This window comes from Oreochromis niloticus, linkage group LG2, assembly GCF_001858045.2.
Source record: "Oreochromis niloticus isolate F11D_XX linkage group LG2, O_niloticus_UMD_NMBU, whole genome shotgun sequence".
In the NCBI taxonomy this organism is placed as follows: domain Eukaryota; kingdom Metazoa; phylum Chordata; class Actinopteri; order Cichliformes; family Cichlidae; genus Oreochromis; species Oreochromis niloticus.
The window spans coordinates 21209292-21236511 of NC_031966.2; the positions used below are offsets into that span (position 1 = coordinate 21209292).

At 40.0% G+C, this 27220-nt stretch overlaps 1 protein-coding gene across 1 annotated transcript; it reads left to right on the forward strand.

Annotated features, from left to right (window-relative positions):
* The first annotated feature begins 1604 nt into the window (after window positions 1-1604).
* On the forward strand, window positions 1605-27206 carry slc16a2 (solute carrier family 16 member 2). Its single transcript, XM_005467565.4, has 7 exons — window positions 1605-2781; window positions 14243-14387; window positions 14764-15256; window positions 16660-16803; window positions 19058-19286; window positions 21687-21952; window positions 22070-27206. The coding sequence occupies exons 1-6, from the start codon at window positions 2349-2351 to the stop codon at window positions 21935-21937; spliced, it is 1695 nt and encodes a 564-aa protein (XP_005467622.1). The 5' UTR covers window positions 1605-2348; the 3' UTR covers window positions 21938-21952; window positions 22070-27206.
* Window positions 27207-27220: the final 14 nt, after the last annotated feature.

The window sequence follows — 27220 nt, forward strand, 5'->3', positions numbered from 1 at the left end:
TGTTTCCTGGAACAATGTGTTCACTTGTTTGTCTGCTGAATATTGGTTGGAGTTTTTTCTTTATTTTTCGTAACTTATGCTGCTCTTTTGGCCATGTTTCTTTTGAAAAAGAAAAAAAAGAAAAAGATATTTTAACTGCAATCAGATGTTTACCTAGATAAATAAAGGATAATAAAAATAGGCAACGTGTCTGTGAAGGTTCTCCAATAGGCAACATGCTTTCACTGTCACCATTAGTGCTGTAGGAGCATTCTGTTGATTCTGATAATCTGCTAGATTTTGTTATATGTCAAGGATTCACAAAGACATCTGAAAAGCAGTTTTGTATAGCCTTTATACTGTGCTGCTGGGTTGCATATCTGGTGACCTCTCTGCAAGCAGGGACACAACTGAACCTGAGTAACCTAAGATCTACTTTACTCTCTATTAAAAGCTAATATAATACAATTTTAAAACATAATGGAGGAAATGACTTAAAACTTATTATTGCTATTATTTATTAATCATTTTTCAGTATTAAATTGACATACAGGTCCTTTACAATTTGCCAGGGGGTGCTGCAACACCCTCAGCACAAGTACTTCCCAGAGTCTTGGCTAACAATGAGCAGAATGTTTTAAATATCAGGCTACGAGTGGAAAGTTGGCACACTGGCAGTATAAATACTGTGTACATCACAATGTATCAACACCACAGAATAGTGACTTAGAGGCTCAAAATATCTCAAAATTACCAAACATCAGTGAAGGATTTTCTAGTTTTCTCTTTCTGGACAGCAGCCAGTGGCATAAACATTTTATTTTTGCTCTTCAGCTGCACTATATATAAACTTACTGACAAACCTGCTAAGACTGTTTTTCACTTGCCATCACAGTAGGAAAAGCGCAGATAAGATGTTACTGGTCAGGTTAATGCTAAACATTAAGCTCACTTCCAAGTCCTCAAAGCTGAAGCAGGAATTAAATCACCAATCATTTTATTTTTTACACCTGTGGTTTCTGCTGTGGTATATCACAGACAACAAAACCTGTCTGTACATATGTTAAAATATCATGTAGCTTTGGAATTTATGTATCTATTCGATTAAAATCTCTTTTTAACGAGAGACCTTTACACTGATTTGTAGCTCCCCGTAGTGGTGAATGCTCGTTATCGCTGCTTGCTATCCCTTCACCCCTTTAACATCATAGATGGAAAACTGCTGTCTTTTTTTTTTCAATACCCTGTATGTAGAACCTTGCTTATGCCATTGAAATAAATAAATGTATGGATTAATAAATAAAGATTTCTTGCCATCAACACATTAAAACTATTCGTCTCAACTTGTTGAATAAGTCATTATATCAAAATTATGAGTTAGGTGTTTAAAATTTGAGCTTAGTAACTCAAACGTCTGAGAAAATAAACCTAAACTGGGAAAATATTTTGAAATTTCGAGTTAGTTAATCGATTTTTTGAGATTATAATCTCAGATTTTGATTTTTGGATGACATTATATCTCGTCACGTGTCGATATATAACACAGTCATATCATGTGATATTATATTATATAGGAAAGTGCGCTGAAACGGATGTTTGCATTAGCCACAGGATGTTGTTACTAATCCGACACAAGGGGGGAAAGCAGGCCACATTCGGGTCTTTCCGTGAAAAGCCACGAAGTGCAGACTCGTTCTACTGTAACTGTACTGAAGCTCCACCATTGGCTCTAACTGTCCATCCGCCGGGGAAAGGAGGCGGAGGAGGAGGGGGGTGTAGATTTGCTGAATGACGGCTCGGTTTGTGTTGACACTTGAGAGCCGATACAGCCTACGGGAAATGCACAGGCCTACCTACGTTACATTTCCACCTTGTAAAGATAATAAGAACCGTCTAATTCTTGCTTTTAACACCGGGAGATGTTGGTGACCGTGCGGGGACTGCGCGACGGGTCTACACGGAGTCGAGGCGGAGCGGACGTTTTCGCAGGTTGATGATCCTCTTTCGGCACCGAGGAGAAGAGCCAACACAAGTAAATACATGGTATTAGTCTGTATAGGCGGTTAGGCAGGCTTGCATTAAAAGGAAGGATAGGCGGTGCGAGCTAATTCCTGGAAATACAGACCTCCGGCCAGAATGACACACGCTACGTTTGCAGGTTGGAGTTTATTCGCTGAAGTTGACGCTCAGACTTGGGCTGCGAGCAGCGTGTAGGAAGCTTGTGTGCCAGGAAAAACACCATCCGTCTTTCACGTTTGACAGATAACCAATCAAAGCTGTTATTCAAATCGGTGCTCTTATGTCAGTGACCTATATCTCATGCATGTGCGCCAAAAGCCCACAGTAACCTCTCCGCCAGACCAGACAGCATGGGGACCAACGGGCTAGACAACCAAGCGCAGCCGTCCGGCGGAGAGTCCCGGACGCAACAGCCGGCTCCGGGTCCTCAGATGGAGCAGAGGGATGCCCCTCAAGACCCAGACAAGAGAAAGGATGACCAGGCGGACAGCAGCGAGAGTAAAATCGTGAAGGAGGACAGCAATACGCAGCTGGTCGAGACCGGGTGCAAGCCACCACTCACGCCGGGTTCGGACTTCGAGGCGGGGGTGCAGGTAGAGAATCCCGGCCACGGAGCTGGCTTCGTCCCACCCGAAGGTGGTTTTGCTGGCTGGCTGGTGGTTTTTGCTGCAACCTGGTGCAACGGGTCGATCTTCGGGATTCACAACTCCTTCGGCATCCTTCACATGATGCTGGTGAAGGAGCACACAGACCCTTTAGACCAAACATCCCAGTTCAAAGTGGGTGAGTAAGTACAGTACTACTCAAGCAGTATCTCTCTGCCCAGGTGAGCTGTAGATGGAGTAAAGTTCTTAATGCACATTTGGTTTATAATTATAGAAACATTTGTAAAAAAGTGGAAATTAGAGCTGTGGACTTTAAAGCGTTAAAGCACAATTACTATAATAAACATGTAACATCAACTTTATATTAATTTACAGTATGTTGGTTTGTATAAGTGGAATAACTTGAATTCCCAGTAGGACACTAAACACAGTAATGAATAAAACAAGTGCCCCACCAGCACTGTAAAGTATTCTTATTACTGTATTCTTATGTTTTAATTATTCTTTTCTTCACCTACTCTGAAATCAGTCCTTACATCCGGTTGGAGTTTCTTGTTTTGCAAAGCTCCAGCATTCTAATGAGTTACAGGCACTTAACTGAAAAAGCACCGTAGGCACTTGTTAACTATTCATTAAGGCTATTCTGTTTATCCACAACACAGTTTGCCAGTTTTCTTGTTATTTATTCCCCTCTTGGTTCCCAACAAACAAACAAAGACAGAAACTTTAAGCTGTTTATCACAATATCTTTGAACATTTAGCCATAACAAAGCTGTCTTATTAAATATTGGCCAGGACGGTATATGTAATCCATTTAGTAGACCGATAATAGCAGTTAGCAAGGCTGATATTGGTTGATACACCCATGCATTGCTAGATCTGTATGGAAAGACTTGTTAGAGTCCCCAAGATGCTCATGACTAGTGATAAAAATCCTGAGATAGATATATAAATACAGGGATATTGCTGCTGCTTCTAGTATTTAATAAAATCTAACAGGTAGTTATTATTAGAGTCACATCATTACCCTACCCACTTCTCCCATTTCAACCATTCTGTTTAGGATCGTAAGCTTTCATTACTAAATGTTCAGCCTATTTCTCTATCCTTATTTACTGATTGCGCTCAGCTCCCTGCAACGAGAAAGCCACTATACAAAGCAGTCAAGGATATCAATCTTAATAAAGAAATCACTGATGTTAATTTACAGGAATGTGACAGCTCAGTCTTGTTGTTGCAGATAAATTAGTCCCCAGAAACAATGGGGCAAGGCTTTTCCCCCCTTTTACTGGTGCTAAACCAATTGTTTGCAGGAATCTGACATTTTCTTGTGCCTGCAACTCCAGTGGAAACATTTCTGTTCTTCAATGAGTTCACAAAGTCAGCGTCCAATTTATTGCTAATGAAGCTCTGGGCTTCTGGGTAACCGTGGCTTCTAGCTTTGTGCTTGTTAATCTTGTTAACAAATACTGACTAAATGAGTAATCATGGGAATTCTTGTTTGGGAGAAGAAGAAAGGGACCCTCCTTCCTTTCTTTCTCCTCCTCCTCCTCCCCTTCCTCAGTTTGAAAACCGTGAAAGCTGCTGCTACAGGCTGCTGATCCATACAGAGAAATGTTTTGAGCACGGGAATCATGTAACAGGAGTGGATGTTTTTCCTAAAATCCTCGTCAGGTCCTGCAATCACAAGCAAAAGTTAAGATCATGATGTGGGAAGGGATTATGGCTCTAATGCTGTTTGCTGGAACAAATGTGAACCTTTATTATTGTTATCAGTGTAAACGCAATAAGGAGCGGGGGAGTATGGGAAAGACATCCTATTTAATAAAAGAAGCTGATGGAATTTTATACGAGGTGTTTATATTCCCTCCCCCACATTTTTTTGACATATTTAGGATTTCGTCTCCAGCATTTTCTTGGATTTAATTCTGGGTTGAGCTCATAAAGATTAAGTGAGTAGGCTGAGACCTGACCTTTTTACCTCAGCTGCAAGAAAAAACACAGGGGAAGAGCTTAGCTACAATAGCTATGATTTTAAAGGCTTCTTTGAGACATCCAGTCTAAACTCACACGTGTAGAACATTTTAAAAGATGTCAGACTGCTCAATAGAAAAAAGCACAAGGGATAAAAAAGGCTGGATATGGTGAAATCATACTTGGAGACCACCTTTAGGCCTTGCTGAGCTCTTTCATAAACATTGAGGAGTAAACAAGTGAGTTTCAGAATCACCAGCAGTATCGAAGTAGGTGTTCAGAACAGTAGGTTCTTTAAATTCTTAATGATGGCGAGGTGTGTGTGGGTTATGAGTCACATATGGTGATGATTTCCTCCATGATTACAGCATGACACCTTTAGTCATTTTTTCCGTTTGTTACCACAAAAATGTTGGTAAACTTGTGAAGTGAGTGCACGCGCCCAGCACACCTTTTCTTTTGAAAATGAAAGGAGAGAGAGAGAGAGGAAAAAGAGTGCTGCTTTCATAATCAGCGAGGGGTGAGCCCCCCGTCAGGTGGTGCGCGACTGAACGTGGCTGCGCCGAATGTGGGAGAAAAGTTCAAAATGCAGCCGGCACTGTTTCAGCTGCAGCAGAGTTGGCAAAGAGGGAATGTGTGTGAAGGGGCAGAAGAAAGGGACTGAGTGAGCGAGGAATTAATTTTTCATTGAAGCCTGAAACTATTTCCATCTATGTGCCACCGTGAAACGGAGCAGGAGGAAAATTGCGATGAGAAAAAAAAGGAGCTCGTCATGTTCTGCTTGTCTATAAGCGTAAAGTTGGTTAACTTACTGAGCGTTGTGCACTTTATTCTCTTAAAAGCATACTTAAAGACTCTGTAGTAACTATACCAGCAGGTTATGGTATCTCTGTGAACGTCAGAAAACATCTGATCCGGTCGCAGAAGCCCGTTGGCTTCAGAGTCACCTACATTACATCAAATGAATGTGCAGTGCTTCCCAAATCTACACATCAGCAGAGAGAAATGCAGTGAATGTGAATGTGCGCTCTTAAAGAGAGATTACAAAGAATGCGAGTGATTTAACTCAGATATTTATCATTCCTACCACAGTGAGCTCTGGCATGTCTAGAGCCATGTTTGCCTCATGCACTGACCACATCTACACTAATGGCACACTAATGGATCTAGTAAGCATAATATAATAGCAATCATTAACGTGATTAAGGTCACAGATTCTGCTTCAAAGACTTATGATGTAAAAAATTCACAGGGGAAAAGAACACACTGCGTGAAAGATTCAGAAATTGCATTATGCTCGTTCCTGGATATCTTACAGACTGTTCTAGACAAGCATGCACCCATAAGAAAACTCACTAACCTATTGTGAGCTGTGCTTTAGCCCTGTGGCTTGATGTGGAGCTGAACTAAATGAAGCACGCTGCAATGAAACTGGGAGAGAATAATAGAATAAATGCTGTCATTGTTAGAAACTAAATCTCCAAAGATTGAAAACACAAGCTCAATTAACTAAAGCATGATAGGAGTGTACTATAGAATACTTTTACTGACATATTAGGCATCTAACTCTGTCAAAACTCATAAAAAATATGTAAAGAAACTGTTTTTTTAATGGAAATCAATAAAAGCCACGACACGAATAAATTGGATAGCAAACTATTTGTTGAACCAACTGAAGAATTTATCAAGAAATTTAAAAGATTTTAGACTTTAATTGAAAGCAATACAAATAGAGGAGGTTAAATCTTGTTTCTCTGCACAAATGGACTACATAACCTTGATGGTAAATGAATAAGGATTATAGCCAATCTCACTTTTGAACATTATTAACTAGTCTGAAAGAAACGATTTTCCCTCATAGCCAACGGTTTTAGCCTTTATAGGAGGTAACTGTTATTTTTCTATCACTGGCCTTGACGGCAGCTCAACATTTACTGTCTTAGCATAGAAAACTGATGACTCGTTAGATGAACCGCTAGATGTAAAAGAAAAAATGGTGGCGCTTTCTTGCTTGACGTGCTGATTTCAGTATAAGGAACAATGAACTGTAACTGAAGTACCTTAAAGCTTACATTTTCAGTGTAGATACTGGTGGCTCAGTTATTTAACAGTTATTCAGCTAAGCCTGCAGACACAAAGGGATAGAGACCGGGCGGCATTCCCCAGAAACCTCTGGTTGCTAGGGAAAAATGTGTGTTCCTGGAATTTTTGAAGTGACAGTGGTCAGCTGAAACTGATTGAATCGATAACTGTATCAAAAAATTCCTTGCAATCGCTTTGGTTGCTAGCAGATAGCTGGTCCCTCCTAATTTTCATGGAAGAGACTGACAGTGTCTAAAACACTCGCTAACTACTAGCCTAGCAGTATTAAAACTTAACAAATACAACCAAAAAACAGAAGTGGAGTGGGTTCACCTCCAAAGTTCAAAGTGTGGTTTGATCCTTTGTTATTCTTTGAAATTCGAGTTATTAAGTCAAAATTTTAAGATAAAAACTCGAAATGCCAACATAGCTCTGCCAATCAGGAAATGATTACTTCCTTATGTTGCAGTGCTTACAGACAAGCTGGTGTCTTGTCTGGATACGACTTCAGGGCAGGTCCAGCTTTTAGGTGCCAGTCTGGATAAACAGCTTACCTGGTCCTGTCACACTGATAGGATTGAAGCCAAAATGAGTGGAGCAGTATCGGTGCTAATTATGCGGTGGATAGCTCAGTCAGACAGATCAAACAATTACTGGGTTTATCTCATCTTGACTATTGATCAGCTGTTTGCGTAGAACAAGGTTACGTGTTTAGCAATTTGTTGTTTATCCAGAGTAAGTGTAGAGGGCCTGCTGCTGGATGAAAGTAGGGGACACACTTTAGTTTTCTTTCATTACATTTCAACTGTTCCTCCCCTTATTATTATTAATAAGAACTCCTAAAATTGAGCCCCACAAAAGCTTAAAAAGTGTATTCCTTTTTACTAGAAGAAAATTAATTGCCCTGTCACCTGCAGTCTGATTTTTGGCTTTATATATCTCTTAATTTAATGGATTTCTTGGGTCCATTTAAAAAAATTACTCTCGATGTTTTGTTCCTGGTTCAAAGACTTTGAGACAAGCGTCTGCAAGATAGGCTGCATTAGTAATGCTGCAGGCAAAGGAGAACCTTTTTAAGTCAAACTTCACAATGTTTATGCATTCATAACTCTAAGTGTTGAAAACTCTGAGAATACTGAAATAACAGGGACATTCACACTCACTGGCCTGGACCTAGGAAAGCAGGAGAAAAGAAAAATATCTAAAGATTAAAAGCACTCATTCGCTGCATGCTAACAGTATATAGTTAGGAATAACTATAAGAAGCCCAAACTAGTCAGCGACTGAGAGGCGTTAAAGATGTTTTACTAAACTGCCGAAAGCTGTCTTCCAAATATTGAGTGGTGCTTGATCATATCTCTGTTTTCTTTGTGTGACCTTGTTGTGCCTTATTTATCTTGGCCACCGTTAGCAGTCAGGTAAAAAAAATAACTTTTAAACTGTTTTACTTTAAACTCATTGATTCATTGCTTAAAGGCAACAATGGCGTCTTTATTTAAAGTCTTTCTAATGTTAAAAAGCCTTTAACAGAACATTAAGGAGACATTGGTGAAGAATGAAGTCCAACATATGCTTATAACATCTGTATACACAGTGGTTGTAATACACAGAAACTGGGGAAACCTTCAAAACAATGATTCCAGGTTTCCCTCTGTGCTTCTTTATTGGCCAGAATCTAGTTGTTCATTATTTTAGATGTGCTTAATAATCATTGTTGGATTTTCTCAAAAACATCAAAAACAAGTGAAGTAACACCATATTCTGTCTGGAAGCGTTGCCAAGAACACGTCTTAAATCATTAACGTAGGGCTGTGCTCTTGGTAGGTAGTGCATTATTGTTTTTCCCCTGCTCCAGATTTCTCCAGCATCTCCCAGGGCAGCTGGAAATCTCAGGTTGGCAGATCAGGGTGCACTGAGGCATTTTTAGCATTCCAGTGGACAGTGGAATGGGTTCAGGTTGGAAAAAGTTTCTTGAAGCTCCATGTGCTTATAAAAAGATATATAAAGAGGTGTAAAAAGAGGAATTGGACTGTTATTCGTTGATTTTGGTTAGTTTTTAGGTATTTTTTCCTGTATTTAGATAGACAGGATGAGGTGCATTTAATCAAGTGTTTGGCTGGGGACCCTTCTCCTGAGTGCATTTTAGCCTATGGGGTATGCACCCTAACCGCTAGGACATCAGTGTGCCCTCAATACCAAAACGCATCTGTTTATAGATGTTGTTGCAGAAACTATCATTTCAGTTCAATCCAATTCACTTCAGTTGTGCTACTACGCCGACACATGACATAGTATAATCTCTGCAAAACACATCCAATAAAAAAATAAAAAGGGTTACCCCTTTCAGCTTTATTAATAGTGTCAACACAAGCAGTTTGCACTTACTCTCAGCCTGAAATATGATATGATTAGTAAACAGAGGGAATGGTTGATTTTCCTCTGAGTGGTACCGAGCAAACAACTCAAGGAGCATCCCGATAGCTTTGCTGTCAGAGCTCATTTTTGGTCTGAGCCTGAGCTGTTTGAAGACACTCCTGGTTGATCTCTGACAGATGGTCCTCCACATGCCTTCTCCTAGCAAGCCTTTGCGAACTGTGTCGCCTCACCTGTTGTACTTTCTATATTTTTGCTAACACAACATCCTTATCATTCTACTGTCTTTATTAGATTTCAGTGTTATGTTGCCATTTGATACAAGCAGTGTTTTCTCATGCTTTAAAATGAATATTCTGTCCTTCTTATGGACTTTAACCTTTAACTTGGTATGGTATTAATTATTATAAGATAAAAAGGACTGATTTAAAGATGACTTTTATGCTCATCTTCATCTTCATAGTGTACAAATACTGTAGTATTTGTGGATGATTCACAGTTAAAAAAACAACATGTTTGATCTAATACTGGACGTTGGTGCGGCTTCTGAGTTTGTCCGCTGCCTGAACCAAGAAGTTTTAGCTTCTTTCCGGCTAAATTCAAGCCAAACTTCTCATGATTGACTGACTGACCGTATTAGGGATATGTGCTCTCATCATATAGATCAAAGAGTAGGAAAAATGCTCTGAATCTGTGCGTTTGGAGCAGTTTGAAGCCTGAGCTAGATCATACGGATTACTCGTACATATTCCGATCTAATTTTTCCTAACAGTTCTTTTCATTAGCAAAATACCAGAAATCTTTAATGTCAGAGTCGGCTCCTCATTTAAACTTCTTTTTGTGCAAAAAAACACTCCTGGATCGTAGCGGTGTAAAAGCAATGTATTTGTGTTTTTCAGTTGATTATGTTGCCACAGCACCTGCTAAGAGCATTTTATGTTACCTTGAGGGACAAAAATACGTATGACTATTGTTTCTTTAGGAGTACGTTCCCAAGGCGCTCTCAGAAACAGTATGATGCATTGTTTAGGTTCAGGAGTATTTCCCCGCGTCTGCGTCAGCCGTGGAAAATAGCGTCAGAAAGCATTTGAACAGATGTGTTTTTGATTGTTTGGGCTCACTGGCTCAGAAACAATAATTTTGAGGTGAAAGCAGCAGTGCGCCGCATTCGCCGACGTCTAAGCAGATGGTTTCATACACCGCTGGATACATTGGAAGTGAAAGAAAATTTCATTGGTGCTTCTCAAAGCAACGAAAACAAAAACAAGAGCAAGAGATCTTTCCAAGGACCGTGTCTTTGTTATTCTGGAAAACCCACAGACCACATTCTGAGCAGTTTCCCTTCAAAGTGTCTTACTTTCTGCCCCCTTAAACAAGGGAACTAATGACCTATTATTCCTACTCTAGTCATTTGATATGAATGCTGATATTCTCAAATTAAGACTGAAAGTTGGCAGTTAAACCTCATTATTTCATTTCAAATCTGGTGCTGTGGACAACAAAATAGTGTCAGTTTCTCATTGCACTACAGCTGCTCATAAAAAAGGATCTGTGAACCTAATAATTTAGTAACTGCAGTGTGGGTAATTTAATGCCTGGTTAAATTTCGGCTTTGTTATGAATGGAGTAACAGGACCTCTGTGATATGAATGACTTAGTTTTAGTGTACCTTTAGCTGTCATATATATGGTTGTCTAGGATGGCTACACGTGACACAGATCAGAGAAGAAACAGTTATATAAATATATATTTTAATTACATAACACATAGAAGAAATCCACACTGTTGTCTTGCATGCATATATTACAGCTTAGCATAAAGCATGCTAAACTCATTAGTCTTACATAAACTTCTTATATAAAACCCAACAGCATTTTTTGCCTTAAGTGTTCTTACTCTACCATGCATATGGGTCCTATAGACTCTGCTGCTTCTTGTCAGACTTCATCTATCACATTAAGAGATGGAAGCTTGTTAAGCCCCTTCTCTGCTACCCCACACAAACAGACATCTTTTCATTTGGCTCCAGTCTCCCTCACTGTGTTCTTTTGCTTTTGTTTGAAAGTGTTTGGACCTAATCCCCTCTAATGAGCACAGTGCACTCAGTTGTTGTGTCAGGACACAGGGAAATGGGGCTTTGTTGTGGGGCTGGCCAGAATATAGAGTATGCTGTAAGGCAATGTGACACGGGCCTGTTGTTTTGACCCTCTGATTTCACATCGGACCTTTTGGTTTGTCATGTCCACACTGTTATTGGTGCAATACCAGCACTGCATGTGCTAGATCTATTAAAAAAAAGCAATACTGGAACTACATTATAATGCCAAACTGACCAATTTGAGTGTTATAAAACACTTTACATCTCTGTGTCAGTTTTGGGCTTTCCAAGAATGAGTCTGCAAGAAACAGCATGCTAGCAGCAGTGCATGTCCAGATGGGAATGCCGCAATCACTAGCTGAGATTGGTGAGATTAAGTTAAGAGCCTGTGGTATTTTCCAGACAAACCAGCTGGACATCTAGTATTGAACAGAAAAAAGGAAAAGTGTTACAGGTGGTAGCTTAAGTGGTCTTAGGAGCTACATCAGTAAGAAATAATATCTGAAGCTGAGGAAATGCAGTGAGTTTAATTCAGCAATAGAAGCACTCATAACTACCAGCCAGTTCACACTGTTAGGTAATTAAAGGGCACTGTTTTTATGTTTTTATTTCTCACTACTTGCAAATTCCTCAAAGTATGCTATCTAGAATTTGACTGGACTGGAAAAAGTCTTTCCACCTCTGCATGCATAATTTAAACATCATAATGCAGACAGTTTGAACTCAGTTTGAACAATCAGTGTGACTCTTACTCATTAAAATAAATATATATAAATACACCTAATGCAGATTGCACTGCACAAAATTTCACTTTTGTTATAAATTGCATTTTTTTCACTGATAAAAAATACCGCTATGCAACAGTTTGAGGATCTTGAATATTGAAATTTATTTTATTTTTTTTGCTTTTGCTTTCAGAAGGTTTGATAATATAGAAGTTCCGTCATTTGGTAGGATGCAGCATGCTTAGATCTAAATCTCGGTTAGTACAGACACATGATGTAACCATTAGTGCTAGCAGTTGTCGGTGTAAAATCACAATTTCATTGCTTGCTTACAATACTTTAAGCATCCGCTCTGGTGACAATTCCTACTTTGAATCTAGCATTGTTACTTGTTCCAGAAGGGCCATTCTGAGTATTTCAGAAATCTACTGGGATTTTCCCACATAACCATCTCTAGAAAGAGAAAAAAAAGGGTGGCAGTTCTCTGGGTGAAAAGGCCATATACATGGCACGTGTCAGAGGAGAATGGAGAGATTACTTTAATATAAAGGCAGCAGCAACTCAAATAACCACTGGCCACACCGGGTGCCACTCCTGTGAGCTAAGAACAGGAAACCGAGGCACAGGCTTACCAAAGCTAAATACTAGAAGACTGGAAAAATATTGGTCTGGTTTGATGAGTCTTGAATTCTGCTGCAGGATTCTGATGGTAGGCTCAGAATTTGGTGTAAACAGCACAAAAGCATAGATCCATCCTGCTTTGTAATAAGGATCAGGTTGCTGGTAGTGGTGCAATATTATGGGTGATATTTTCTTGGGCTCCTTAGTACCAATAATGCACAATTTAAGCATCACAGCCTACCTATGTATTGTAGCTGACCATTTATGATGGTCATTTATCATATACTCATTTATGATATGAGTATATCAATTTTTTTATGACTGGATGCCACAGATAAAATCATCTCAAGCTGGTTTCTTGTACATGACAGTGTTGTTGCCACTGTACTCAAATGGCCTCCACAGTCACCAGATCACAATCCACTAGAGCACCTTTGGGAGGTGGTGGAACAGGAGATTCACATTATGGATGTGCAGCAAGTGTGTGATGCTATGATGTCAATACGGAACAAAATCCTGTTTCCATCACCTTGTTGATTCTAAGTGTAACCCAGCACTGCAAGGTAACAAAGTGACTAGTGAATGTGTATCAAAAGGATTTAATATATTATAATATTAAATCTACTGAAATTGTTATTGAGGACGTAGATTCCACCTATATGGCTGGGTATATGACCCCCCCCCTCCCCCTTTTTTCTATTTAATTTGAATGAATAAACTGTAGAAAGACTCGAGTAGAGTCCCGTGCTTTAATTGTACTCTGTGTACCAGAACACGTATACAGTATAGTATAGTACATAGTGTTTAGGCCAACGTCCACATTTAAGACTATTTATACAGTGTTGCACAGCTCATGTTTCACTCTGAACTCAGCATGTGTGTGTGTGTGTGTGTGCTTAGATAGATAAATCCTGCCATCAGGCTGTTTAGTAGTCTCTCTGGTCTCATTTCTATTGGACTGTTGGACCAGTGTGACCCAAGGCCCAGACACCATGGTAGACATTAAAGCTACCTTTGCTCCCTCAGAGACTGGATCCAGACATGTGTTTGTTTGTACTGCAGGGTACGCGGTGTCTCTGCTAGAGAAATCTGCCTCGTTATGTTTTAACACTGCATGCTCTACAGGCCAGAACTATCCACTTTGATTCACTTTTTGATCTGCTTAATCACCATGAGAAATCTTATGGAGTGTCTGATCTACATGATGCAAGTGTAGACACAATAATGAGTAGAGTTACATAAATGTATATTAATAGCAAATCACATCAGGTGGTGAGAGAGTCACAAAGACAGAGAAGAAAAAACTAGTGTGCAGCGTACAAAGCTTTGTAGTTTTTCAAAGCTTCAGGAAATCTTGTGGGCAAAATTCTTATTGTCTGAGTTAATTAATACCTACTGTATGAGGCATTTAAAGGCAAGACTCAACATGCTACACATGTTTACTTTGAGCGTGGCTGCTGCTGAGGTCAGGTGGGACATTTGCAAACAGCTTGCAAGCTCTCAAAAACTTTAAACAAAACATAAAGATTTGCATAGAGGCGCAGGCATATGTGCATGAAGGCCGTGTTGTTGCTCAGTAATGCCTTTTTTAACTTTCATGCAATAACCTCCACAAGTTTTAATGGTCAAGGACTGCACACACTGTGATCTTTGTGTACAAACAGATATAACACTGTGTTTTATTTACTTTAGGTGATAGGTATAACACCTGAGATTTCCACATGCTTCCGATGATGAATTCTTTCTTCTCTCAACTTCCTCTCCAGCCTGGGTTGGGGCCCTGGCCATGGGCATGATCTTCTTCTGTTCACCTGTGGTCAGCATGTTCACAGACCACTTTGGCTGTAGGAAGACGGCTGTGAGTGGGGCGGCGCTGGCTTTTATAGGACTGCTCAGTACATCGTTTGCAAAGTAAGACATGTTTGTCGGAGATGTCCACGAATGAAACCATGTAAAATAATATGCTAAATCAGAGCCCGTAGCTGTTTTGCCCTTTTAGGCCTCCAAGAGGAAATTTTGTAGGTAAACCACAGTGAGCTTGGCCCTAGACCCATGTGAGCCCCATGTAGGCTAGCTCATGTGGGGCCCGTAGCAGTTTTGCCCTGTTGGGCTCCCAAGAGGAAATTCTGTGGGTAACCCAGAGTGAGCTTGCACATAGAAAACCCATGTGGGTTGGCTAGCCCGTGTGGTCCTCTGTGAGAGTTTTCTGTGGGCAACCTACACTGGGTTTATGTATTATTATTTTTATGCTTGTTTTTCTTCCTGATGCCCCTTTTTTTCATTGTAGTTCCTTGATCCTTCGCTACTTCACATACGGCATATTGTTTGGCTGCGGCTCCTCCTTTGCCTTCCAGCCCTCATTGGTCATCCTGGGTCACTACTTCCGCCAGCGCCTGGGTCTGGCCAATGGTGTGGTGACAGCTGGTGCCAGCCTCTTCTCTATGGGCCTTCCGGTGTTACTCCAAGAGGTGGTGGAACCTTTGGGCCTCAGCAGAACATTCCAGATCCTCAGTGTCTTCATGCTGATCCAGGCTCTGCTGGCGCTAACGTTCAAGCCTCTGCTCCCTGCTGGGGGAGGCATGGGCCCCCAAGGAATAGGCCCCGACCATGCCGAATCCCAAACTCAAGCTGATGCTCAGGGTGGAGGCAGGTGGAGCAGGGCGATCACCACCATCAGGAAGTACTTCAATCTGCGTGTGTTTCACATCGTCACATACCGAGTGTGGGCGTTTGGAGTGGCTACAGCTGTATTGGGCTATTTCGTGCCATATATCCATCTGGTAAGAACATAAGATAGTCAAGAATGTATATTTTTAAAGAAGTAATTGTTTCTAAATGGTGCTGCTTTATAAATATTTACAATAAGCCCAGGTTTTATGTGATAGATAAATGAAAGATTATATGAAGAAAGAAAGGACTGTTAACAGCCTTTCAGTTATTTCTGCTGTGTTAAAACATTCCGACTCTTTATTTATATTATACGCTTACACAAAGAGCATTAGAGATCAGTGGGGTTCATAATCATGGGTTTGATGTAAAAATGCTTTTTCTCAGCTGACACTGGAAATGAGGGGGAGGGAGATTGATGTCAGAGCCATACTGTTGCACTGTGGGCGGTCTGGTGCCATTCATCTTCTGTAGGCTTTTCGAAAAGAGGGCAATTGAATGCATGTCAGCTGAGTAAATGAGCAGTGGCTGAACATCGGCTTTGTCCCTCTCAATAAGGATAACAGAGTTTGTCACAATAGCTGCTGTGAGTAGCAGCACTCAGTTGCCAGGAGTTAATTGTGCTCTTCTTAATTTTTTTTATGCTTAAGTGTACATATCTGCCCTGGAAATGTTCTTCCTTTGAAAAGGGTTGCCCAAAGGGAAAAATCTATATTTTAAATATGTCATGTTGAGGCCAAAGAGCTTGACAGTAACTTACTTTTGGTTTACTAACTACACTACTCAGCTAGAGAGGCCGAAAGTAAAAGAAGTGCATTTATCCATTTTGTTTACATCCACAAACTCAAGTATGCTTTCAAAGTCTGTACTCTGGTTGAATTTGGTGTGTGATAGTAAGATAGTAAAAAATGAAGATGAAGTGTTAAGTTGCTGTGAAGTTGATCTCCCTCTATCCAGATGTCGGATGTTCCAGCTCCGGCCTCCCTCTGTCAGGCCTGTTGTTTCAGGCCCGGGCCCAGATGTAAACACTGCCCCGGTCTTTGTATTGGCTCGACCATCTCAGGAAACCTCTCCTGTATGGCCTCTCTGTATCCCTAAACATACCTATCCTATGGCCATTGATGAATGTAGACCTTCAAAGCAGAGCAAATATTTCACAAGGACCAGCATGTTCAGGAAAGACTTCAGAGGGCGGTTTCATGTTTTGGATCTAATTTGGGGGTCACGGCTAAAGGGAGTGGGAGGCTCTGACCTATATGCGTTCGGTCTTCCTGTTCCGCTGTTCCAAAGGTCTGTTGAAGAGGACATTTTGTTAATGTTTGAGGTTGATTTGGGGTGAAGGATGAAATATTCCACTCCAACAAATGCTGAGTGTAATGTTTTCTCGGCAATGAAGAATACGGTTCATGAGCACGTTGTACAATATCTTTGTCGTTATTTGCAGCACAGTAACACGATGGACATTTACGGACTAACAGTGTCCACAGTAATGATTCTGTGTTATTGTGTCTCTCAGATTAATTTTGTAAAAGAACAGTTCAAGGAGACTGAAAAGGAGTGGGTGCTCCTTGTTTGCATAGGAGCCTCATCAGGAGTGGGACGCCTCACTTTTGGAAAGATCGGGGACCTCATTCCTGGTCTACGGAAAGTCTACATGCAGGTGAGGACAATATTGAAGCTCTAACATTTATGCAGACTGCTTTTCTTTGCTGTTTTGTATGTTTTTGGGAAACCTAATTCACTTCACAGTGGTAAGTTTGCCCGTCAAAAAGTGGTTTTTATACAATTTGCCTCATTCACCCACACAAGCACTTTTTTCTATGCTTTTCCTATGTAAGGGTAACTCAAACAGTCCCAGACCATCACACTACCACCACCATATTTGACTGTTGGTATGATGTTGGTTTTCATCTTGGAGCTCTGCCATGCAGGCCATTTTTGCCCAGTCTCTTTCTTATGGAGTCATGAACACTGACCTTAACTGAGGCAAGTGGGGCCTGCAGTTCTTTGGATGCTGTTCTGGGGTCTTTCATGACCTCTTGGATGAATTGCCGCTGCGTTCTTGTGGTAATTTTGGTCCTGGGAAAGTTCACCACTGTTCCATGTTTTTGCCATTGGTGGATAATGGCTCTCACTGTGGTTCGCTGGAGTCACACAGCTTTAGTAATGGCTTTATAACCTCTTGGGAGATCTCAATTATTTTGATTCTCATTTGTTCCCGAATTCCCTTGAATCGCAGTATGGTGTCTGGCTTTTGATGATCTTTTGGTCAACTGTTTATTTTGTCAGGCAGGTTCTATTTAAGTGATTTCTTGATCGAGAACACGTGTGGCAGTAATCAGTCCTGAGAACTCAGCTTTCCAAAGATGCGATATACAACAGTTAATTTATGTAATAATTCATTTAAAAACTGCATTTTGTGTTTGCTTGTGCTATCTTTGTCTAATGTACATTTGTTTGATGATTTGAAACATTTAAGTGTGACAAACATTAAAAAATAGAAAATCGTGAAAAGGGGCAAACACTTTTTCACACAACTGTAATCAATGACATTGTTTGTTAGGCCCAGTTTTACAAAAATATTTATTTTTTATTACCTTGGTGAAATTAGAAATTCATTTTTATTAATGGCTTAATGGCGTTATGTTTCTCTGGAATGAAAAGCAGTCTTGCCAATACCAGGGGAATTACATGACTGGATAATGTCAGGGACGATTCAGTTCCTGGAAAATAGGCGAAAGTGACGTGAGAGCAATTTGTGCGGTGAATACAAACAGGAGTTGCCATTTCTTGCTGGTGCACGTGCGGCTTCTGCTGAATGCAAACACAAGGATCCATTGTTTTGACTAGAACCAGCAAACTCATTCAAGCACCTCACTAAGCAAAGGGACACTGAGTTACAGATTAATTAAAATATAAAAACAACTTAGAAATTGTGGGACATGCATACTTAAAATGTGCTGGTCTGTCATATCAAACAAGGTATTTCTAAAGCTTCATTTGCAGTATTAGTCATGTAAAGAATTTGTTGACAGTGTGGCGGTGAATATTAAAGAGTCTGGTTATGCAAGAGTCTTTTATAGAATGAAATCCATTATCTTTCTTTGTCCAAGTGTTGAACACAGTTTTTAATTGCTTAATTCCACATTGTTGTAGTTGTGAAGGGATTTAAAGTAACACTCTTTGGCTCATTGAAGTGACACAGAACAGCCATTCAAAGCATTAATGCCGTAGACCCAGTGATCAGTTTGCATTGTTAGACAACAGCTTTTTGTACACTTAGTGAACAGACAGCTTGATATGTTTTATATTCTTCATAATCCATAAGCGTTTAGTTGATTAATCAGATTGATGATGGCACCAGTGCACTCAGGTGAATTACCACGGTAAACGTAACTATGATGCTGAACTTCAGCTTGACGGAGACGTTAGAAGAGAGCGATATGGCACCGAAAGAGTCCTGGATTGAAAAATTAATTCAAAAATTCTTAAATAGTATTTCACAGTAAGGACCAACAGGAGTTATTGAGCCAAGTGGTAAGAGTTACTCATATCAGAACTGTTTTTTGTGCATATTTAAAGTATGTATGAGAACATATCAGGACTTTTTATCGTTCGTGATCAATTTCTCTGGCAGACCTTTCTAGACCTTGGCTTTTTTTTCTCTCAAATCATATTTACCTGACATAAATATGTGTAGGTGGAGCCAGTAGATGGAGGGTGTGTCCACTAGCACACGTAACCATATCTGCCCGAGGCCAGATTTACATGCACGAACAAAGGCAAAAAGAAAGCAATATGAGCCAACTGACTGACTACATTTAACACATATTCACCTGTCTAAAAGATTTACAATGTTTAGAGAGCATCAAGACATTCAAAGCTTGTTTATGGGTTCTTGCTGTATTTTTCAGGTGGTCTCCTTCATTGCTCTTGGCTTGATGTCCATGATGATTCCTCAGTGCTCGGTGTTCGCCGGGCTGGTGGTTGTGTGTGTGTTTCTGGGACTGTGTGATGGATGCTTCCTCACCATGATGGCTCCCATAGCTTTTGAGCTTGTCGGGCCCATGCAGGCCTCGCAGGCTATAGGTTACCTTCTTGGCCTCATGTCTATCCCTATGACTGCGGGTCCACCTATCGCTGGTAAGTGCTGTGTGTGTGTGTGTGTTTTCCTCTTTTTGCATAGCACAATCATTTGGCAGTAATGATGCACAACGAGCTGAATTATATTAGCAGAGAAAAACCTTGGACCTGGGTACAATCAATGTAATTAGTAAAGGGAGAAAGACAAATGCACAGCAGGACAGATTATACACTGGTTTGTGTTTAGAGATGGTTGGGCTCATGTCCAGCCACTGCCTGTCCTTTGTGTTCATGAAAAAGTACATACAGTACTGATCCTCGATCTGTTTTTCTTTTGTCCAGCTCTCTAATAAAAAAATAATACATAAGAACACTAGTCGCAGCACGTTGCTGACTCAGGCATCCTTTGACTTTATCTCGACAGTCTCTTTTACCTCTCACACATACCAGAGCTGCTTTTACTACACAACTTTCTGACTTCCTGACAGCTTTTTCCTGGCCTTTGTAGCCTCAGCCAGCACACTGAAACTCTTAGATGTCAAATGCTAAATGTATTTTTTCAAATGAAGAGTCATGCTGTCTGGCAGGTTTTTTTTATTTCCTTAAAAGAGACTTATTTTTCAAAATAACCATCACTTCCTAATGACAGCTTCTTGTTTTACATTGCAGTTTTAGAGACAGCAGTGCACTGAAATAGATCAATGATATATCCAAAGCTATGCCAGCAATATCAGTGGTGATACTGGTTCAACCATTAATCCATCTTACTGTAATAACATATTATTATGCACCTGTATTATAGTGCTGGTTAAACAAAAACAGGCATTATGACAGTATGCAAATTGTTCAATTAAAGGAAATAACTGCTAGTTGTAGCCTTGCTGTATCCATTTCTTTTGCAAAGTCTTGTTTTCATAATCAAGATATAGCAGATCCAGTTTCATCTTTAATGTTTTCTATTCAATGACCCGAAATATTTTTCTCATTTTGGGCACTTGTCTTTTTTCACAATTGACCAGAATGCCAGGAAACAAGACAGAAAATAAGGAATTTTTCCTGTCAAATTCCGTGAATTTTACAAAAATGAACAGCCTTCTTTCTTGGCTTTCTATCTCCTTTCTAAGCGAACAGTATCACCAAAACGTAATATGAACACGCGGTGCAGGTGGGATGTTACTTTAAGAGATTAGATTGCACTACTTGAGAATGCACACTGTGACCTGCATGCAGAGAAAGTGTCTTTTGTATTGACTTATGGTTACTGGAACCAAAGAACTGTGTCAGAGGAAAAACTGAGGGGCTGCACCAGGCCTCATGATAAGAAAAATAATTATTATTTTGAATTGTGACACATACAAAGCTTTCTAGTGGAGTCTAAAGATAAAACATGGAGTTGGAAATGAGCATATTGGGGCCCCTTTAATCCACAAAAACAACCCTGATATAGCCTGGAGACCTATCTGGGATATGTTTCAGCACCTCTGTGACACTGAATAAGGAAAAGGATGGATGTAGGAGATAATACATAAAAACATGTGTTTTGCATGCAAAATAAGGGCAGCTAGGCTCTTTATAGTATGAATTGTCACTTCGAGCATGTGTTGCTCTGAACAGGTTTGTCTGGAGGAAGAATCCCATAAGCCATGTCATGCCATGAACCTTGCTTTGTTGCTGTACTGAGAGTGTAGCATGTATTCTTTAGCATAGGATGTGTACATAGCAAGTGTTGACAGACTGACGTTTAGGGATTTGGCGGAGATGTTTTCAGACCTGAATAATCTCACTTATTCGTAAATAAATTGCTATTAGGTGCTCATGAAGTTGGCCCTTATGACAAGACTCCTGATGTGTTAGGATTACTGACATGCTTTTGCTCTTATTATTGTTTTGGAAAATTGCTTATTTTCTTTATCGTTGGGAGTTAAACTAATACCACTTTCATGCTACAGAGCTGGAACCTAAAAACGGTTTGTTCATTCTAATGCTTAGTTAGCATTAAAACCTACAAGCAGACAAACAAAAAACTAAAGAACCCTTCATTTTAAGAGGCTTGACAAAGCTTATTGTCTTCTAGGCCCAGAGCTGCAGTTAAAAAAAAAAATCCCTGCTCTGTTCTCATGTGTCCTTGAGGCCCAACAAATGTGGATTTCCTTCCTCATATAATCTTTGCACACCCTGGTTTGTAAATGGTTTGAATCCTGCATTGTTTACGTCAATGTTTGGTAATTCTGAATCTGTTTCTTCACTGCCTTTGTCAACACACGGCCGGTCTTCGCTAGTGTGCGATGTCCACCATCTGCCAGGCAGCGGAATAGCTTAAATGCATTGCAGGATGTGGAAGAGGGTGTGCATTTATTTCACTGTGTGTATACACAGTATAAACAAACTGGGAATGCTTGATTCAAAGCAGATGTTTTAATCTTTCCATTCGCATTTTGCCTCCTTACCTCCGCTGCACAGGTCTCCTGCATGACTATTTTGGGAATTACACAGTGGCCTTCTCCCTGGCTGGTGTGCCTCCGATGGTGGGGGGCGTGGTGCTGTTCTTTGTGCCCCTGATCCACCACAGGCTCCAGCGAGGTCAGGCGTCACCAGAGGAGATCTCCACAACTGCCCACATGTTGCCCAGCGCCCCACTGGCCGAGGAGCCCAAGAGCTGCTCCAATGGGGACATCCTGCCCGGCTATACTGATGTAGAGACACACATCTGATCGCGTCATACAAAGGTTATACATATTTACATATGTCAAGCATGGCTCGAGTATGTGAAAACATACATGTATGTAATAACATCTAGATATTCCTTCCTTCTAAAACATATTGCATATACTGTTTTTCCCCAGGGATTCAGCCCACCAGCACCTTTTCTCATCCATAAATTGCCCTCCACCTAACCAGAAGTCTCAACTGTGGATTTCCTGTTGGCTGATCTTTAACCTGCAACCCTCCAAGACCCCCCTCTTTGGCTATTTTCTTTTTTTTTTTTTAAATGCGAAGAGAAGTGGACTATGCTCTGGCGGCAAGCCACAGAGTGGATGTAAAGAGGGCACATCAGCGTCGGAGGTGGATAAAAGCAGAAAAGCACAACGTAGTCTAATCTAGAATCGTTGTAACACATACCTCCAAGAGGAACTAAATGAAGACTAAAAAGCAGTCTTTCTGATTTTATAGCATTTAATCGTGCTACCTTAGCTTTTGAAGCTGTAAAAAAGATACACTTTTGTTTTTAGATCCTACTTCTGAGATGAAGAGGTATATAAAATAACAACTAGTGAAGGGATAAAGTCAAAATGTCTTCATGTTGTACCTCAGACATTTGATTTCTTTTTAACACAATGTGTTTTATTTAGTTTGAGTAGTTAAACACGGTTATATCTTAAATGATTTGCAGCTTTGCTGTATTCGGCTCTGCGCTTCTGCCTGTGTTTTCTGCTGTGACAGCTAGAAGAGAAGCATGCGTACTGGTTGTACATGTCACAGGAGGTAACAGATATTTCTACTAGTACATGAGCCAGCAGATACAATCCACCTCAGCTCAGCTGCACATGAGTTTTAGACCCTGGCTGCACTGTGTGTTCACACCCCGCGGTCTAAAACTTCAGCAAAATTTTCACCAGTCTGCCTGCAAGGAGGACGTGTGTAATTGTGGCAGCTGTTGATTCCACTGATTCATATGCAATGAACCTTAGTGTTTTAGACCTGTTACCAGTTTTCAATGTTGGGTCAGTGACTTTTCAACACCACAGTTAATAGAGGGTATTTCCTCCTGAGTCTGTAAAGCATTAATGTTTTTTTCTCACCAAACTAAATTTTTTTAGCAGGGTGCTACACAAATCTGAATTAACTGTGTCCGACACAGCTTTGAAAAATAACTGACAACAGTTTTGTGCTTTATAGGTGTGGAAAGAGTTGGAGTCGAGCAGTTGTTATGGGAACTTAATGGCTGTGAAAAACATAGACTTTATTCAACTTTGCAAAAGGCATTTTGTTTGAAAGTGTATGTGTGTGTGGTTGCCTAGTGATCTTAGTAAGGACTAGTTTGAGTTTTAGACCACTGACCGAGGACATATTGGCAAGCCCTCGTGTTTTCACGTCCTTTCTGCCTGTTTAAAGGTTATGATGCGGCCTAAGGATTGTTTACAAGAAGGTTATGGTTGGGGTGTTGGTTTGGATGGGTAGGATTAAGGGTAGGGATGATGTCAGTCATGCATCCTGTGCGTGTGTGAATCTCCATTTAATATTAGAGGCATTTATTTAATATGAAACTAAGTTGGGGTCTGTTGATAAAGAGGGGGGAGAGATTAAAAACTGCCAAATGGCTCAAGCCCTCATCAGGCCGTCTCACAGATAATCCAGCCAGTTTGCTGCTTTAATTTAGCATCACTACGACGGCATCACTCATTGTTTTTGCAGAAATGGAAAAAAGGAGACAAAGTTGCAATCTTGTTGAGATACAGTATTCCCTCGGGAGGACAATCTGTAGTGGTAACTACCACTTACCACTTTGGACCACTTACCTCTGCGCTTTTAGATTGCAGGTTCTCCTGAACGACGGACTTCAGCGAACAGACGTGAAGTAGAGCTGCAATAATCAGCTGTTTGAGTTACACAGTACTACGTGGTTCTATGCATAACTGAATCGCAAAGGGGGGAATGCCGTGGCATTCAGCTGGTGTTTCTTTGTTGGTTTCCCCTCCTTGCTTTCACTGCCATTACTCAGTCCGCTCCTGCTTGACAACAGATCAGAGCATAAAAGCTGCACAAACCTCACTGCTGAGTGTAGTTTTTATATGGACAAATGGTTCTGGATAGGAAACATACACCTGTACCTCAGTAATTACACAATCCTCAGCAATCCAGTTGAACACTTTGACATTCTCCATTACTTTATAACGTTGCTGTTCTGTGTTGAGATTTTTCTTTTTTTTTCTGTTACAGTCCGAGAGCCACAAAACTGCCAGTCAGTCCCGCTTCCTCCAAAACCTCACGAGTGTCTGTTTAGGTACCACAAAACAGTTGGTGCGTAAACAGTTGACAGATCCTCTGCCTTTGTATCCGTTTACTCTGTTGTTTTCAGTCCTCAGCATTCCCGCTCTTCCTACACATTCACTCATTGTCTTCACCGCGAGTTCTCTTCATGAAATTGTCTGCAGCTGAAGAAATGCTGTTATTTAATCGTCAGATATACTTAATAAGATGGAATAAAAGAACATAAACAGTTTATATAATGATATGCGCATGTTGGGAAGCAAAATCACATGTCTCTAGTTTGAGGTCTAAGGCTTTGTTAGATTTTACTGGCAGTGCAAACGGTTGTTTACATAATTTGCAGCTGCTGCTGGCCAATAAAAAAATATGGTGGTAATTAAAAATGATGGGTTTACACCAGCCATATAAAATAACAGTTTAACATGATATTATAGTCTCCAAGCAAAAACTCTCTTATTTAATTAAAAGAGTCACCTGCTGCCCAACAGATTTTGTAATTAAGTATTATAAATGATTTCAGGAGATGCTTCTAGAAGTGCAAATTCAGCATCCTTATAGAGTTGGTTTATATTTATATGAAGTGCATCCACCCATATGTAAATATGAAATTTGATGAGGCAAATATTATTATATAAACTAATCGTTTTTGTGTACAGCGTCAATTCTACTGCTGCTCAAACTAAGGGCCTGTGTCATTTATATTCCACAGACTGGTAAAAAAAAAAGTGAGATAAAGCTAATGTCGCAAGATTATGTCCTCTTGGGTGACCCCCAGTTGTGAAAAGTGATTTTTCTTTATGCACCATTTGTATCCGTCCAAACAAAATGTAATAGATTTCTCTTTTTTTTCGATTTTTAGCATGTCATTGACTGTGAAGATACAATTTTTGCTTTTTTCTTAATTTTGAGTATGTTGGCATCGTGTTAGTGTTTTCCAAATCACACTTTTGAAGACGAAAACAAGACATTCAAGTCACAGCAGAAACCGAAATTGTGAAAACTTGTCTGCCTTACATTTACCTAAAGCTGGTAGCCCGGCTGTACTCGTGACCGGAATTTGTTTCCAGATTTGAGACCAGAATTAAAATCGTAACATTTTCAAATATACCTGTGCTACTTTTCTACTGATTATTTTTCATTTTTTAACAGCTTCATCCAGTTTCTGGTCAGAAGCAGCTGAATGCTTCTTATTTTGTAACCTACTGTAGATTAAGATACAGAAAAATGACATATATTATTATAATTCTTTTAAATTAATCATAAATAAGATTTTTTTTGTGATACTACTGGAAAGAGAACTGTTGAGTTAGTTTGTGTGTCCGGTTCTGAAGGAATACATAAATGCGGAACACCCGAATGAATGAAAAATGTGTATGGTTACAGGGTGTCTGCTTGGCTTAGCAAAGCCGTTTGATCTATGCAGAATCACTGGGTTTGTGGTCCACTTCATGAGACTGCATTAATTTCATTCTGATCATGTCAGACTGTAATAATGAATGCTTACTTGGACTACAAGTTGCATTTGTCTCTGTAGCACTCAAAGCTGTAGCCAGTAGTAGTTCAGGAACAGCTAAACCTACAGTAGAGCCCCTTTTACTTTACCTAAACTATGTATGTACTACTAACACTACTACTTGTTTTACTTAATGTTTTCTTTTTAAATACTTTGTATTATTAGAAAGTTTTGAGCTGTTGTCAGACTTGTCACTGTTCCCCAGAAAGCTTCACCTTTTTCTCCTGTGCTGCTTGTGACACACTATGCATGTCGCAGCTTCAAAGAGGCACATTAAACTCTAACGTACACGTGAAAAGACAACGCTAGCATGATTCCCTATGTGCTTTCTTGGTTGTTTGATTCTTACAAAAACCCATAGAAATACAGGTCAGATAAACTAAATGTGATTATACTGTGTCATATTTACTTGCTTTTTCTTTAGTTAATTTTTTTTAAATAATAGCATCATTTCTTCACCATTTGCAGTAGCAAGCCTTGTTATTCCGCTGTGCAATGTGTCATTTTGCTGCTCTTCAGACCTCAATCCCTGCTTACTGTGTAACATCTAAAACAAATAGTATGTGTTAAAGCATAGCTGAGGGTCTCTATATTATACGCTGAGTCATGATTTGCAGATTACTATGGATCCCTTCCAGGAAGAACACAATATTACAGGATTTTTTTTTCTTAGGTGCTTTTGGTCGCACATGCATAATGTATAGACCTTTCCATGTTCCACTTAACGGTCAAACGTTTCGAGCACTCCCTCCATTTTCCAGGTATTAATTGAGATTTAAGCACTTAATGTCTATTGACTGTAAATGGTACAAAGGTAAGCAGTAAATTGAAACAAAAACTGAATGAAGAAAATAATTTCCAGTAGCGGTGCAGTTCAACTTAGCTTTGAAAGTAGATGCAAACAATTTCTCTAGAGACGGCCAAACATCGAAAGGACCCAGAGGGCCAGCTTCAACAGGAACTTTCTGTTATTTAATTGTTAGGGTTATTATTTACTTGGTCATGAGGGAGTTCTTTATCATTAGTAAAAGATGTAAAACAAACAAAAAATGATTCATGTCCTCCTTCACATTTTTCAAAGCTGTGCAGTGGGCCAGATTGGAGTCCTTGGCGTGCCTATCCCTGCCTTTGAGCCTTATATTTGACACCACTGGTTTAGACATTATGTGATGTAAATAGCAGTAACTGGAAAAGTAGAGGTGTGCTAAAACTGTTGACTGATTCAGTACGTTGTCTGTATAGTTCTGCAGTGATGCTCAGCTGAGACCTCCTCACAGTCTTACATATTTCAGTACAGGGATCTACTTAACCTTCCTTCTCTAACCTCCAGCAAGGTTCCTGCAGTTAAACCTCTATGGCCTCTCTTCACTTCTTAAAGCTGCCACCTTTTGTCCTTCTGTTTCACACAAGCTGTACTTTTGCACAAAAACAAGAAGCTTTTTTTTAATATATCTATCCGTTTTATTCATTTTACAAAATGATCAAACAAGGC